Genomic DNA, 16,675 nt, shown 5'->3' on the forward strand with positions numbered 1-16,675 from the left:
TAACCTACTTCGGGTTCATTACCACGCGGCTGCTGGTGGGGGCCAAAGGAGGGGTTGTGTCCCTGCTGGGCACCATCTGGGAGATCCTACTTGGGACACCCTGGCCACCGAGGGCAGGGGAAGAGCCAGGACCTGCCGTCCCTGTCCGTGTCCCTGTCCCTGCACCCGAGACCAGGGAACGGTGAATGCAGGGAGCCAGGAGCCCCAGAGCAGCCATCACGCCGTTAGCAGCTTGCAGTGGCATCGGCACTGCAGCCCCACACACACACCTGGGGGGAACCATTGGTGGGGACAGGAGTGGGAGAGGGAACGTGTCAGAGCAGCCTAGGGCAACGGGCTGCTCCGGGACCCCCAAGGGAAGCCGGTTGAACACTTTGGGTTGGGGGACACCGGGCCAGAGCCCCTCTCCACCATCAGGCTCGGGCTGCAGGGAGCCGGAGGCTGTGGGGACCGACGGCTGAGCTGTTGGGGTGCGGGAGAAGCGGAGGGCAGCTGCATCGATGGCCAGGGGTGCGACAGGCAGTGTCAATGAGCTGTCCTCGATGGTGGGAGCATGATAGACAGCCATCAGCATCATGCTCGGTGCCTGCGGAGATGACCAGGGGTATGACGGACAGCCACTGATCAGCCGGTGTGAATGTCATAGGGCGGTGATGGACAGCTGTCGGTGGACATGAAGGACAGCTGTCGGCAGGTAGCCTTGGGGGGTGCTGTCTGCAGCCAGCGTCAGGAGATGTCCCGCTTGGGTGCCAGTGGAGAGCAGGATCGTGTCTGCAGCTGGGATCAGGTTCATGGGTGGGATCCTGAGCCCCTTCCCCTGCATGGAGCCCACGCAGCCTGAGGGCACGGGCTGGGGCAGCCGGAGGAACCAGGCACGGTCTCCCTCCGTCACAGGCTCGCTCCTGCGCTGCTTGTTCCCCGTGATGGGCGATGGTCTGCCATTCCCTGCCTGCAGTCTTACACGGCAGCCCATCAGGCAGCTGGTTTTTATCCCATTTCATGCTGATTTTGGCATCAGCCTCCGCTCCTGAACCAGCTGCCACGAGGTGTGCCGATGCCTCTCTGAACCCTCCCCGCAGCGCGTCAACACTATTATCTCCATCAGCCAAACTTGTAATCTCCTGAAAAAAAAAATCTCGCTATTTTGACAAGTTCTCTTTTCCATCACCCCCCACTGACTGGCAGGAACGCCAGCTCACGCAGGCGCCCCACCGCTGCTGCTCCTGCTTCTTGGCAGGAGCCAAAAGTTTGGTCCCCAGCAAAGAGCAAACCCTTCGCCCTGTAGCCACCCCAGGGTGCTGGTGGCTTCAGGGCTGGCGGCCGGGCAGGAGCCGGGACAAGCCGGGGTGGCACAGGGCAGCGTTCCCAGGCGGCAGGCTGCAGAAGCAGCCGCAGATGGTGAGCCCACACGCCGCGTCGCTGCAGCAGCCAGTGACCTACACGCGGGCGTCATGCGAGATTTTTTTTGGGGGGGGGCAGGGTGGGGAGCTGACGAAAATGCACATTCCCGCTGCAGCTCAGCTCTCACCTCCGCCCCTGCAGCCCTCCTCCGGCAGCCCAGCTCTGCCAACAGCTTTCCCAGCCTGTTGCCGTCGCGGCCGCTCTGATGGGCACCCAGCCATGCTGTGGCTTTTCAGAGAGGGGTGTCAGGACAGGGGGCAGCGTTTTCCTGCTCCCCGGGGGCTGCAAGAGCATCCTGCATCCTGCACAGGGCGGAGGCTGCTGGACGCCCCTTGCAGAAATGGGTCTGGGCTGCAGCTCTCCGTCGGTGGCACACCGCACCCGTGGCTGGGCCCTGGTGCACCCAAGGGCTGGCGAGGAGCTGCCATCCCCCAGGCTCAGCCAGCCCTATCCACAGAGCCCTGCTGCAGGGTACAGCCTGGCCGTGCTACAGAAAGGACCGCGGAGCACCAGGGCAGACAGCAGCGGGACCCCAAGCCCCTTGGCAGCTTGGGCAGGAGCAGGGCTGGGGCTCCTCCTCGCCTTTGCTTTTCCAGGAACCGCAGCACTCAGCCACGGGCCACCAGGGCAGGGCTCTCCCCGCAGAAGCACTTAAAGCTTTCGCAGCCTGCCGGCACACTCCTCCTCCACCGCCTCCCCCTTTCCCCAGTCCTCTGGGGCCAGGGTTCATCTGTGGAGATGTTTTCCTCTGGCCTCATTTACAGTTGGCCTCCACTTTCTCCACCCACGTGCATCCCACCTTGCCACCTTGCTCCTCGGGCCAAATAACGCAAAATGTGATTTACCCTAAGGGGAAGCATCCTTGGGGAAGGATGCAGCACGGAAGGGTACCCTGGGCCAGGGAAGGGCGACCGGAGGCTCCTTGCAAGGCTCCCGCAGCCGATGGAGCGAAGCAAGACAGGATCTGACAGCCACAGGCAGAAAGCAGATAAATCCTGTCTACAGCCCAGCTTTGCACATCTCCAGCCGGTGGGGAAGGGAGCTGCAGACCAGCTCGGGTCCCAGCGCAGCAGCCAGACGCTGCCCTTCCCAGCCCCCAGTTCTGCTTGTGGGTGACATGAGCTGCAGACGGTCTCAGCTCACTCCTGGATGAGATGTGGGGGAGTGTGAAGGATCTGTAATGGAGGTATTGGTATTGTGGGACGAGTGTCAGCACCCACAGGTCTAGGGGAGGGCTGGTATGAGGTGAGGAACCATGTGGCCACCAGCTCCAGGTCTGCTGGTAGTCACCCCAGCCTGGACAGGGGCCAGGCACCAGCCTGGAACTGGTGTGTGGCACAGGCTGGAGTAAAGCTGCCCCGAATACGGTGCTGGGAGCACCCCCGAGGCTGCCTTGCACCAGCCGCTTGCTCCTGGGGAGGCAGGGCAGTGCAGGGGCATCGGATGCTGGGTCCAGCACAGGCTCTTTCAGAGATGGAGAAGACCTCAGGGATGGTGCTGCCCACCTCCCAGGAGCCAGCAAGCTTCATCCGTCAAACGGCCCTTCACCCCACAGCCCCCCGCCCCTTGCTCCCCACACTCTCTGCACAGGCAAGGCGACATCCCCCCGCCACTCCCTGCTCTACCAAGGCCTCCTGAGCCCCTCTGCAGACACACGGATGGCTGCGCAGATGCACACACGTCCTCTCCTCCGCGGGCTGGTGGGTCTGCACGGAGCCAGCCAGGCCCTGCCCCACAGAGGGCATGGGGGCTGGCATGGCCAGCATGTCAGGCTGGGACGTGGGGTTCCCCCCGCAGCAGCATCTCGGGGGCAGGAACAGCACAGGGGGGCTGGGCAGAGCATCCCTATCCCCCAGCCACGACAGGACCCGCTGCATCCCGCCTGGCCGAGGGACAGGGCAACCTTGCAGCCACCCCCACTGCCCTGGCCCCTCTGCTTTAACCTCCAGTGCTAATCCCAGGCCTGGCTGGAAGCCCATCCCAGGAGGGTGTCGGGGGGCTGAGTGCCCATCTCCACCAGGCTGGTGCGGGGCAGCTGGGGATGCATGTGGAGCAGTTATCCCACCTTCAGAAGCGCTGTTTTAGGGCTGTGCCCTCCTCTCCAGCCCTGCATCCTCCCTCCTGCCCCATCACCTCCCTCACACCCACCGTGAGCCCCCCAGCCCCGCTGCAGCCCTGCAGTGCGCACCCAGGTGACAGCCAGTCCTGGGGACCAGGAGATCCGAAACCCCCAGTGCTGCATTGCACCGGGCATACAGGGCTGCACATAGCCAGGAGTCACTGTGCCCCGCTGCACCGCGGCGTGGGGAGGACAGCCTGCCTGCAGCGCTGGCCAGCAGGCAACGGGTTAAAGACATCACAGGTAGCCTGTGGCCGGGGCTCTGGGTCCGGGGAATACCCCGGCCGGTGGGCAGGGGAGACCTTGGCTCCTCCAAAGATGCAGCCCCATCTCTGCATTCCCTGAGGTTGTCTCGAAGAAAGGCGGTTCAGCCCCGGGGGCCAGAGGAGACGCAGGGAAAGCTTTTATTGGTATCTCCCAGCCAACGTCAGCCCAGTTAAAAAAATGCTTCGTGTCTCAGAGAGCTGTTTAACACAGCTCAGGCAGCAATTGGTACAGGGACAGCAAACCAGGCTGCATCTGCTCAGCCCCAGTCACAAGCTCCCTGCTTTCTGTGTGTGTGTGTGTGTGTGCGTGTGTGTGTGTGTGTGTGTGTGTGTGTGTGTGTGTGTGTGCCAGACACAGGCATCCGCTCCCAACATCTCGCTCTCTCCTGCATCCTCCGGCAGCAAGCGCAGGGCTCTGGCTCTCCGGGTACCAGCCTCACCGCTCCATCCCCCGGCGGGGATTTGCACACAGGGTGCGGGATGCGGTGAGCACCCACGGGTGGAGAGGGGTTCGTGGCCAGAGGCAGCAACGATGGGCATCGTGTGGACAGCTCTCTAGGACTCTCGCTCCCCAGACAGACCCTGACCCTGGTAAGTGGCTTTTTTGCCGCCGTTGGTGCTTCGCCTGGTGCACGGCATGGGCTGGCCATACGTCGCGACACCCATGGGTGGGTCCCCCTGCTGCCCCCGGGGTCCTGGTCCCGGGGAGGGTGACGGGGGCTCCTGGGATGGGGTGTCTGGGAGTGGGGATGCGGATGGTGTGGGAGGGTCCTGCCCAGGCATCGGGGTCTCAATGGGGAGATGGGCTGGGGAGGGAGACGGGGAGGAGAAGTGGGGAGCTGGGCGGCAGCCGTGTCTGCTGCAGGGGAAGGGACTCTGCTGTCACAGCATTTTGATCCCCCTCTGGGAGATGGAAATGCGTGACACACCTATAAAATCTGCTATGGCACAGCAGGACGGGCAGCCTGATCTGGCAGGGAGAGCAGCCACCGGCTCAGTGTCCCCAGGAGCGGGACACAGCAGAGCTGGGGCTCTGGCCACCCCCCGAGACCTCCCCGCCAGGCCCCCGCAGCCCTGCAGAGGGAGGGGAGGGTACCATCAGCCATGGACCCCCCTGCCCGGTGGCAACCGGGTCACCTTGCAGCAGCAGCCCCAGCAGTGCCACAGTCCCAGCATGTGCCATCTGCAAAGGAGAGGGGGCAAGGGGGTGTGGCTGGACCCCTCTGGGCATCCCCAGCCAGCTCAAGGAGGTGGGATGCGGAGTCCCCCGAGCAGAGCCTGCTGCTCGCCCCAGGCAGGCAGTGGCAGGCAGGGTCCTGAGCCACAGCACCTCTTCCCAGCCTTGCTCGGTGCCCTTCAGACCGAGCCCTGGGACCGGGCTGCCATGGGCCCTGGGGTCCCCAGGGCGTCCTCCCCATCGGTACCCCATCCCTCTGCCCCCAGGTCCCTAATGCTGCTCCCAGGAAGGCACAGCGCTGGGGGGTAAATACACTGGGAGCCTGGCAAGGGCAGGGAGGAGGCCATGGGGAGCCCGTGGGGACCAGGCGTATCCTTCCCCACCAGCGGGGAGCCTGGCAGGGGGTCCTGCTCCTGGTGCACCCCTGCTGCATCCCCTTGAGGGTGGGTGCAGGGGGTGCCACAGACCCCGCTCATGGCCTGCACCAGACCAAGCACCTGCTGGCCCTCGGTTTGCTCGTGGGGCTTTGCACCGAGGACGCACCGTGGGGCAGGCAAGCATGGCTGAGCTGGGGGCAGGCAGGAAGGCAACGGCCAGCCCTATGGGCCCTATGGCTCCGCGCCCCCAGCTCCCCATGCCACTGCCGGGCATGGCAACAGCCTGCCTTGCACCCATGGCCCCCAGAACACACCCATCCTGCACCCCCATCTGCCACAGCCACCACCCCACATCCACAGCTGCTGCAACATCCCCACACCCAAAGCCAACACCCACGCTGTGCCCACAGCCGCTGCAACACCCCCAGCCCGCACACACCCTCCACCAGGCCGTAACACCCGCCCTGCGCTGCCAGCCGCACCGTAGCACATCCACCCCATAACACATCCACCCCATAACATATCCACCCCAAAACATACCCACCCCGTAACACATGCACCCCGCGCTGCTCTCCGCCGCATCCATCCTGCGCTCCCAGCCACCACGACGTCCCCGCCGCGCTGCGATACACCCACCCACGCATCACCCACCACCCTGCACCCACCACCGCCCTCACAGCCAAACCCGGCACCCTGTAACCCCAGCAAGAGCCACGGGTGCTCCCCGCTCCCGCTGCCATGGGGGAGAGGAGATTTTGGAGCCATGCAGGGAATGGCGGCTCTGCTTGCTTCAGGATGCTCTGTCCTGCTTCCTCCTCCCGGTGCGCCTCCATGCTGGCCACCAGCTCCATCCCACCAGTGCTCCCCACCAGACAGGCTGATCCCCACGACAGCTGCACCAGCCTTGCCTCCGTGCCTCAGTTTCCCCATGCAGAGAGCTGTGTGGGGCTGGGAAAGAGGAGTCCATGGGTGCCAGGGGAATGAAGTGCTTTCTGGCTCAGTGTTTTGCTGCAGGGATGAAGTAGCAAGCAGCAAATCTCCATCAGAACAGCACAGGCAACGGGTGCTGCCCAGGGGACAGGGCAGGGGTGCAGGGTGCCAGGGAAGGGAAGGGGGTGGGAAGGTGCCCACCACCCGCTGCGACAGCACCTGGTGCCAGCAGGGCTTGGCGGAGCCAGGCGTTTGCAGGCAGCTCCAGCCTGTGCCCAGATTTAGCTCTTCCATGGGGGTGACCTAAAAATAGTCCCCATGTTGGCACCCGGCAGCAAGGTCGAGGTCCCGGTGCCTCGGGCGAAGGTGAGCCGGGCAGTGACACTGCGTCCCGACCGCCAGGCGCCCCGGAGGGTGGCCACAAATAGCAGCAGAAGCACCTTCCCCACAGGGAAGCGTGGGGATGCGGGGGCTGCTCAGGTGGCTGGGCTGCTATGGGGTGAGGGTGCCTCTGGTCACCAATCCCCATGGCCAGGGGTCCCCAGGAGAGGGGGGACCCCCGGAGCTTGGCAGGACCTTGAGCTGGGCCAGGGTCTGTGCGAGGGTGATGGCCCACCCTGCACAGCCTATGGGTCAGGCAGGGCATGGGGAAAAGGGGGTCTGGAGAGCGCAGAGCAGGTTTGGGGTATCTAGGGAGCTTTGAGGCTTGTGGACAGGCAACAGGGGCTGGAGAGGGAACTTGTGGTGAGGCCATTCAGCCCCTGGATGTGCAGGCAGGGTCCGGCCGTGCAGCACTAGCAGGAGGGAGGCTGGCGGAGCTGAGAACAGACACAAGCTGTGACAGGAGTAGCAGCCTCCAGACTCCAGGCACGGCCGGTGGCACTGACTGTGGCAGGAGACACTCGGGGTGGCCTTGGGAGAAGGCAGGAAACAGGGAGACGGGCTGGGATCCTCCGGCAGCGGCGCAGGGCAGGGAGGGGCAACCACACCATGAACACACAGGGGAACCTCAATTTGGGGGGATTACAGGAGGCCCACACACCAGCCACCCTGCTGCTGCCACGGTGCGTGGAAGGGTGGCTGGGGATGGGCCACCGGAGCCCTGCAGCACTGCAGGGAGATGCTGCCAGCACACCGGGGATCAGGAGCACCAGAGCAGGCACTGGGGAGACTGCTGTGCCAAGGGCTGGGGCCCACGCCCCTCTTTTGGCTCTTCTCCATGAGCCCAGCCCCTCTGCACCCTCTCCTCCCTGCTTCTACCCAAGCCTTGGGCAGGATGAGGCCAGGATCTGGCCCATGCTCGGTGATGCAGGGCCCTGCAAAGCGGGGGGATCTCCCTGCGGCGCCCCTGGCTCGCTGGCTCGCAGGCAGAGCTGCAATGCTGCCCAGCAGCAGAGCCGATTCTGTCCACGGCCAAAGGAACCCTAAGCCTCCCGGGGAAGGGGGTGACAGCACTGCGAGGAGGCAGAGATGCCAGGTGTCTTCCCCCCACACCGGCACAGCCGCGGGGATGCTGTTGCTGTGGCTCGGACATGTGCCTGCAGCTCTTCCCCGCTCCCACCTTCGCAAAGGCTCAGGACCTGCAGCGTGCCGGGCCACCAGCCCCGAGCCGGGCACGGCAGCCAACGCGTGCAAATGCCCCCCGTCCACGCGTGCCCGTCACCGAGACCCCTGCGTGCGGGATGGGGCCCACGCGTGTCACACACCTGGCTCCGTGCGTGGGAATCCGCACGCAGATGGTCCCGCGGTGGTGGGGGGAGGCTGGGGAATCACATGCGCGTGCACGCGGCGGTGTTTGGGTTTGCACGCGTGCGCGTGAACAGAGCCCACGCGGCTGAGGGCCGTGGGGTGAGAGCGTGGGGCCGGGCATCTGTGGGCACGGGGACGAGCGAAGGGCACCGAGCTGCCGCCTGCCAGCACGCTCTGCTCGGCACCGCTGATGTGGGGCAGCTGTAATTACCCTGCTCAGGCTCCCTGCCGCAGCAGTGCCCGCAGCGCTGCGTCCTCCCGCAGCCGCGAGATCCCGGCGTGTGCGCGCGTGCTGCTAATTATCCCGCTACCTGGGGACTTCCCTGATGAGGCTGGCGGGGCGGGAGATGGCTGTTCCAACGTCCCCCCGCTCGCGCAGGCGGCGAGAGCTGCCTGCTGGTCCCTGGGCACCGGCTGGGAACGCCTCTGGGCTGCAGCCTCTTCCATAACGCAGCCCCAGCAGGGCACGGGGGCAGTGCCGGGACCCCCGCGGGGTGATGCTGTGCCCCACGCTGCTGGAGACCAAATCCTGCTTCTCCCCAGCTTGAGACAGAGCCCGACCTGCTACTGCTGCTGCCGTTGCCCTCCCCGTTATACCCGACGATGATCTTCCCTCGGTCCTGCAGCCGAACCCCCTTCTTGGGACCCATGCGCCCCAGATCCATGCGCTGCTCCCCTTCCCTCCTGCACCCTCACAGCCCTCCCGTGGCTGGCCCAGCTGCTGCGCACGGCCCGATGCAGGATGCCCAGCGATCAGGGCAGCAGCACACACACACGCATGTGAGCCCAAGAGAGACTGGTGGGTGAAGAGAAATTTAGGGAAGGTAAGAGCGCCAGCACCAGCTCTGCTATGCCCTCGCCCTGGGCAGAGCTGCAGGGAGGACACCTCTCACCCTTGGCTGGCCAAAGAGGCTTTCTCCAAGGCAGAAAGCAGATGCACGCAAGGGGCAGGGTTATGGCTGGTCCCAGTCCCTCTGGGATTTACTGGTCTGGTGTGGGAAGGGTCTGGATGTGTGTCTTGTTAAGCGGGAGTCTACAGAGCAAGGACGGGGGAGGCAGGGTGCCCGCAAACCAGCTCCCTGCTTGCTGTCCCGCTCCCCTACCAACACTCAGACCCTCCACGGCTAGATCTCCACGTGGCTTCAGGTCCATCTTCCCATGGCCACCATGGATGACCCCAGCACCAGCTTGCCAAGGAGCCCCCATTCCTCCCTGCCCTGAGCTGCTCCCCGCACAGCTGGGGCAAAGCCACCGTGACACGTTTTTGGGGCCAAGGACATGGTGCAGGGGTGGGGAGCAGCACTGCACCCGGAGGCCTTACCACTGAGCACCTTCCTTCCCCCCGCAGAGCCATGGGGGTGCTGATGTCCAGGCGGCAGACAGTGGAGAAGGTGCAGAAGGTCAGCTTGGCCGTGTCAGCCTTTAAGGACGGGCTGCGGGAGCAGCCATCGACACGGCGGCAGGCGGAGGCGGGGGGCTCGCGCCGGGGTACGCTGGAGCAGACGGTGCAGGAGGGAGAGGAGGAGGCATCGGCAGGACCTTCCCAGCCGGAGGAGAGCAGCGCCAGCAAGGCGGCCTGGGAACGGCTGCGGGATGGCCGGGGCGTGGAGCCGGAGGAGTTTGACCGAGCTAACAGGTTCACACCGCCCGCTTTCATCCGGCCCAAGCGGGAGCTGCACGATGACGAGCCCCTGGACATCAGCCTGGAGCAGCGGGAGCAGGTGAGCAGACAGAGCACGGGGACGGGGAGGAAGGGACGAGGACGGGGCTGGAGATGAGCAGGGGAGAGCCCAGGGATGTGCAAGGGTTCCCGGTGCCCGCCGGGCAGTGACAGCCTCCCTGGGCACGAGCCCCATAAAGGCGGCTCAGTGGGGCAGGGGGCCGGGCTGAGCAGCTGGAGAGGGCACACAGGGAGGAAGGTGCAACTGGTCAGACGTGCCCTGGAGGGACCCCGGGGTGCCTTGGAGAGGAGAGGTCACTGCTGGGCACAGACAGCTCCAGCTTTGGGAAAGGGAGAAGGACCATCTCATCTACGTGTTTGTCAGCCTACAGCCAGCCAGCCTACAACTCAACCCGTCCATCCACACCTGTGACCCTGACAGCCCAGCCCATCTACAACCCAAAAGCTTATCCACCCATGCCCACAATCCTACAGCCCACCCATCCACACCCATGACCCTACCCATCCATCCACCCACCCCGACAAGCCTACACCCCAGCCCACCTACATACAGCCTTACAGCTTATCCATCCACACCTACAACCAGCAAACCCACAGATCAGCACTTCCACCCACCACCACTACAACCCTAAAGACCAGCCAACCTACAACCCCACAGCCCGGCCATCCACACCTACAACGGTGCACCCCAGAGAACCTACAACCCCTCAGCCCCACCAACCCTACAGCCGGACCCATCCACCCTCCATTCATCCCCACAAACCCATCCACCCTCCTCTAACCCCACCACCCACCTATTCCCTACGCCAGCCCCACGCAATCCCACCCTCCCATCCCCTCTGCCCCCCAACGTCCATCCCTACCTGCGAAGCACCACCCTGACCCCCATCTGGAGAAGCCAGCCGCCTGCCCACGCCGCCCCTCTGAGCAGCTGCCCGTCTCTCCCCAGGTCCTCAACGACGAGATGTGCGAGATCTGCGAGGTGTGGACGGCCGAGAGCCTCTTCCCCTGCCGCGTCTGCAGCCGGGTGTACCACGACGGCTGCCTGCGCCGCATGGGCTACCTGCAGAACGACAGTGCCGTGGAGGTGACGGAGACGGCACACACCGAGACCGGCTGGAGCTGCTACTACTGCGTGAGTGCCCGGAGTCCGGCCTTCTGCTGGGTGGTGGGTGCTCCCCGGGGAGCCGTGCCCCACACGGACATGAGCAGGGTCCCACGTCGCAGCCTGGTCCGGGGTGATGGGGGACCTGCTGCTCCCCAGCTCCCGCCACCCACCTTGGCCTGATGGGGAGCCACCGGAGAGGTGGGGCAGCGGCCCTTCGCCACCTCCCCACCCCGGCAGCCAGCCCCCCAGCACCTTGACGGGGAGATGTGACACCAGGGGACGTGCCACTGGGCACAGGAGGAGCTGTGGCAGAGCTGGAATGGCACCCAAATCCCAGGGGTGGGGAGCCACCCCCCTGCAGCACCCCTGGGTGACACACTGCACCGTCCCTCTCTGCCTGCCCACACCCACGCGCCTTCAAGGATCCCGGTGCCACGGGACGGCCGGGTGCTCGCACCACCCCGTGCCTTTGCCCCATGGTTCCTCTCTGCCCCCCACCCCAGGACAACCTCAATCTCCTGCTGACGGAGGAAGAGATGTACAGCCTGATGGAGACCCTGCGGCAGTGCAAGATCATTCCAGGTGCGGACCCTGATGGCTGGGGGAGGCGGGTCCCCCCTCCCTGGCCACCACACAGCCGGTCTGTCCCCCGCAGAGACCTGCCTGACCCTGGACGACTTCCTGCACTACAAGCACTTGGTGCACAAGCAGCAGTTCGAGCGGCCCATGGCCGAGGCGCAGGAGGAGCAGGCAGCCCTGCAGTTCTCCGCCTTGGACCCCGACAAGAAGGGGCACATCGAGTGGCACGACTTCCTCTCCCACGAGTCCATCCAGCTGCTGCAGAAACTACGGCCGCAGGTACGGCTGCAGCACCTGGGGCCGGCTCCCACGGCCAGCGCTCATGGCCACGGCACCCAGGGCCAGCTCCCACGGCCAGCACCCACAGCTGCGGTACCTGAGGCCAGCTCCCATGGGTGGCACCTGTGGCCGCAGCACCTATGGCTGGCTACTGCAGCCATCGCCCATGGCCATGGCACCTGGGGCAGGAGATCCTCACGGTGTTAGGCACAGGAGCAGGGGGGGTTCCTGTGGGGTGAGCGCTCCCCCTTCCCCCCTCTCTCCCCCCCAGAACGCCCTGCTGCGGCTGCTGACGGCCAAGGAGCGGGAGCGGGCACGGGTGGCCTTCCTGGCCCTGGACCAGGACGGTGACGGCTTCATTGCGGAGAGCGAGTGCCGCCGGGCCCAGCACGGCTGGTTCCGCAAGCACCAAAAGGAGACGCCGTCCTGCAACGTCAGGTACAGGGACACCCGTCCTGGGGCAGGGGTGACACCCCTGCCAGGGCTCCCACCACAGCCCCAGCACCCACTGAAGGGGCTTGGCGTGCAAATGGCTGCCCCCGCTTCCCGCCACCTCCCCCTCCGTGGCCCCACAGCCCCACCCTGGCCCTGCGCACCCTCTTCCCCCCCCCGCCGCCATTCGGGGTGCGAGGAGGGGTGACGAAGAGCATCCTCCTCCTCCCCACAGCATCAGCCACGTAGGGCCCATGTCGGAGAGCAGCCCCGTCAGCAGCGGCAGCGGCAAGAGCCAGGAGAAGACCCCGCCCGCCAGGGAGCAGGAGGAGGCCAGGTGGGACGGGGATGGTTTGGGGGGGGGGGGTGTGACACCTCCATTTTGGAGGAGACACCGGCGGAGCAGCAGTGTCGGGGTAGCCGGTGAGCCCGCGTCTGCCCGCAGGCCCGTCGACTGGCCCGGCTTCCTGCGGGAGAACGTCGCCTACATCCTGGCCGCCCGCCCCAACAGCACCGCCCTCCACCTGCAGCCGCCGGCCTAGGCCCCAGCGGCGCCATCTTGCGCGGCGAGGCCTCTCCCCTCAGGGAGACCCGCCCCGCCCACCCCTGTGGGCGGAGCCGGCCGCCGATTGGCTGGCGGGGAAGCGGCCGCGCTGCCCTCTCCCCCCGCCTCCGCTTCAGATTGGCTGTGAAGAGGATGGGTTCCGGGCTCTGACTGGCTGAGGGAGCGGGTGCGGCTCTGGGGTCTCTGATTGGTGGGGGGGAAGTGGGGCGGGGCAAGCGAGTGTCCCCGCTGCCCCCGCGCCCCTGGGGCCCGGGGCGGGATCCGGCTGCTCCGGTCCCCGCCCGCCCCGGTCCCCGCTGCCCCGGTCCCCGGCCCCGCGCACCCCTCGCCCGCCATCCCCTGCAGCCACCGGGGACCTGTGGCCCGGGACCCGCAGGCAGAGCGGGGTCTGCCCCCGAGGAGAAAGCGGGGCTCGCTCCGCTCCTGGAGCCGGCTCGGGGCGGGTGTGGGGTGAGAGCGGAGCCCGCAGCAGCCGTGCGGCCCCGGGCTCCTGCAGCCCCGCGGGGCAGGCCCGGCGGGTCTGCGGCAAGCGCCGGCTCAGCTCACGGGCATGGGGAAGAGGCGGCTGACCCCCGCTTGGCCCCTTCCGCGTCCCTGCCCGGCTCCAGCCGGGGCCGGAGCCCCCTCGGTCCGTCCCGGCCGTGCCCGGGAGAGCGTTTCGCGGCACGGCTCGATCCCGCCCTGCTGGGGACCAACCGTTTAATGCCAACAGCGACGGCGTGGGAAGGAGCACCGGGAACAGAAAGCACCAGGGGGGCGGGAGGGCACCTCGGAGGTACGGGAGTGCTCCCCTGCATCCCTCGTCCCCTCCTGCCCGCCGCTCCCGCGGGATGCTCTCCTCCCTGCTCGGCATTCCGGCCCCGCACCAGCCCCGCTCCCTCCCCAGCGCGGTGAGCCGGCATCCCCACCTCTCTGGGGGCATCGGGGCGAGGAGGAGGAGGCAGAGGCCAGAGCCCCCCGCGGCGTCAGCCGCGGGGATGAGGCACTCGCTGGGCAGGGCTGATGCCCGGGGCTGATGCCCGGTGGCCCCGAGGTGGATGGATGCGCTCAGCCCGCAGGTGAAGGAGCAGGGACCCCTGGAAACCTCACCCCACACATGCCGGACGGGGGGGATGCCCAGGTCCCACGGCAGCCCCCGCAGCTGCCCCCTGCCCCTCCGACCCCTTCCCCACGGGACTCTCGGCCTCTCCCCGCCTGGCGTGCCCTGGCTCAGCCGGGGTGCCCCATGGCGTGCACAGACCAGAGGTGCACCTGCGGCAGCCCGGTCACTCCCTCACCTCCAGCCCTCGATGCGATGGGGCCACCGTCCCGCCCACCCCCCTGCCCCAGCCAGGGACCCTCTCCAGGGACTCTCCTCGCTGCAAGACCGGGAGGCACACCAGTGCCACGACGCCTTCCTCTGGCACCTTGGCGTGCCAGGCCAATGGGGATGTTTCAGGTTCCAGGTCCGAGACGGGGCCGGAGCCGTGGCCGTGGCAAGGAGGCGGCCAGGGGTGCGTCGGTTGCAACGCCCGCTCTGTACTGAGAAGCGTCCATTAAACAGCTGTGTCCAACTAGCCTCCGGCCAGCGCACTTACGGGGCTTCTGACTTCTCCCCAGGATTTCTGGGTTCCCCACGGCTGCCTGCTGAGTTTAACACCCTGCCCTGGCCTCGGGTCCCTGTCTCCTCAGGCAGGCTTGGCCTCGTGTCCCCACGATGTCCTGCAGCAGCGATGGAGGGGAGCCAGGGGGTGCACCCAAGACCCTGCAAACTCGGGGTGCCCCACATCTCGCCAGGAGAGCAGACAGTGGGGAGAGTGCCCAGCTGGCCCCACAGCCGCCCCGGCCCCTGCAGCGGGAGGGACACCCCTCCACTGGGATGAGGGTGCTCCTTGCCTGCGGAGGCACTGGAGGCTGCGAACAGAGCACAGGGGACAGCTGGATGCTGGGAACAGGCTGTTTGCAGCAGTGCTGGGAAACCCGAAATAACCATGCAGAGACACAAAGGGTCCCCGGGAGGAGGTGATTGGAGAGTGGTCCCCATGGCTGGAGGCTCCTCCAGTGCTAGCCACATCCACGGAGCTCCCAGGGAAAGCTGCGGCTCTTGCTGGTGGCACCGAGGTCTGTGGGAGCCAGGCTGCCGGCAAAGGGGGCTCACCTGCCTTGGGGGGCTTTCCTTGCATAGTGCCTGCGCTGCAGCTGGGAGGGGAACAGGGCTTGAGAAGTGGGTCTGGGGTGGAATTAGGAGGGGGAAGCTGCCCTGGAAGCATCCATAGGGTCTGTGGGGACACAGAGCTTGTTGCTAAAAGCCAGACTTGGACATTGCAGCCCATTTCTATGGCTGCAGTTGTGTCCAGACCACAGCGGTGGTCTCCAGCTGGCACCCCAGAGAAAATTCAGCCTGGGGAGCAGCAAGCATTTCAGGCCCTGGAAACCAGATCCAGCTGTAAAAGCTCCCAGGAGAGGCACCCATCGCCTCGAGGAAGAGGATGGGCACCCAGGGGAAGGAGGAGCTGGTGGGTCGTTTCTGTGCCTGAAGCTGAGGTGCCACGGGTGGGTGATGCCCTGGGCTTTGCCCGTGGAGGGAAGCCCCAGGGAACCCCTCACCTAGGGAGATGGTGTTAATTGCTGTGTTATTGCTCCAGCTGCTGGAGCTGGAGAGGAAGCTGTGGCAGATCACAGGTCCTGGGGACCCTGGGGGTGAAGCACCTGCCACCAGCACCCCAAATCCACACTCTGAGCACCCCGCAGGATCCAAGCTGGGAGGGCAGAAACCCCCTGGACCCTGATCCAGCCCCACTCTGCACCCTCCCCTTCCCCCGGGGACAAGGCGCAGGCGGCTTTCCCAGCCCCACCTATCCTGCCAGCCCCTGCAGCAGCCTGGCACCCCTGCCAGGGCACGCAGCCGGCTCGTGTCCCGGCTAACGAGGGCCGCAGGTGGCCGGGCTGGCCCTTGTCTCGCAGGGCTGTGCTGTCACCGCCACAGTGCCAGCTGCCCGGCATGCGTGCTCTGCCACAAGTCCCCGGCGAGCACCTGCCATGGGGCAGAGCATGGCCCAGCCAGCTGTGTCTCTGCACGGGCAGCCTCCAGGTCTGGGCAGAAGCCGGAGGACGTGGTGAGGGAATGGGCAGGGTGCTGCCCTGGCATCTCTTAGCTGTCACCTGCTCCTCCGAGACTGGTGACCTCAGAGACCCTGTCCCCAGAAAGCCTCCATGGCCTGCAAACCACCCTCCTAAATGCTAATGCAAACCTTCCCCTGCATGTTTATGCAAACTTCCTCACCACCCAAATGCTGGTGCACATCTCCCCTGAATGCTCGTGCAAATATCTCACCAAATGCTGATGCAAACCTCTCCCTGCATCCCCATGAACGCTGGTGCAAACCTACTGCCGACTGCTGGTGCAAAGCTCTGACGGAATGCTGGTGCAAACCTTTCCCTGAATGGTGGTGCAAACCTCCTCAGTGAAAGTCCCAGAGGAGCCAAACGAAAGGATCCGGATGCTCCTGTGGGATCTAAGGCTGGGGCAGGAACCAGGTGTTGTGCCCACCCCCCAGACCTCACGAGGAAGGAAATCCCAGGGTGTTAAATTCATTCTGCAGCGTCTGTGCAGCCCACGTGTCCGTCGCCCCAGGTCTATCACCCACCGCCGGGTGCCACGCAGTGGGTGCTGTGTTCCCCGTGGGGCTGCTCCCCACTGGGGGTTCCCAGCCCCAGGGCTCCAGGCCAGCGTCACCCAGCCTGGGCCTGGGGACAGCATCGTGGGGTCCCGAGGGGCAGCTCCGGCTCCTGCGTTATGTTTCGCAGCAGGCAGCGGTCAGAGCGTGGGCCGCCCTTCCCCCAGGTGGTCCTGCCATCTGCAAGGGACCCCGAGCACCTCGTGCTGCCCGCCCTGCCCGGCTCAGGGTGTCCCCGCTGTCCCACGGGGACACCAGGGGTGGCAGCGTCCCGCTCTGCGGGGACATTGCACCCTCTGCTGGCATGCACGGTCATTGCACAGGGCTGCCACCCCCCCCCCCAAAAAAAAAAAACA

General features: G+C 66.2%; 1 protein-coding gene across 1 annotated transcript; it reads left to right on the forward strand.

Moving 5' to 3' along the window:
- Positions 1-9,371: 9,371 nt before the first annotated feature.
- On the forward strand, positions 9,372-12,640 carry PHF24 (PHD finger protein 24). Its single transcript, XM_072860099.1, has 7 exons — positions 9,372-9,740; positions 10,650-10,835; positions 11,312-11,390; positions 11,464-11,666; positions 11,938-12,104; positions 12,334-12,435; positions 12,544-12,640. Exons 1-7 carry the CDS (start codon positions 9,372-9,374, stop codon positions 12,638-12,640), a joined length of 1,203 nt encoding a protein of 400 aa, XP_072716200.1.
- The last annotated feature ends 4,035 nt before the right edge of the window (positions 12,641-16,675 follow it).

This window comes from Ciconia boyciana, chromosome 4, assembly GCF_034638445.1.
Source record: "Ciconia boyciana chromosome 4, ASM3463844v1, whole genome shotgun sequence".
NCBI lineage: Eukaryota > Metazoa > Chordata > Aves > Ciconiiformes > Ciconiidae > Ciconia > Ciconia boyciana.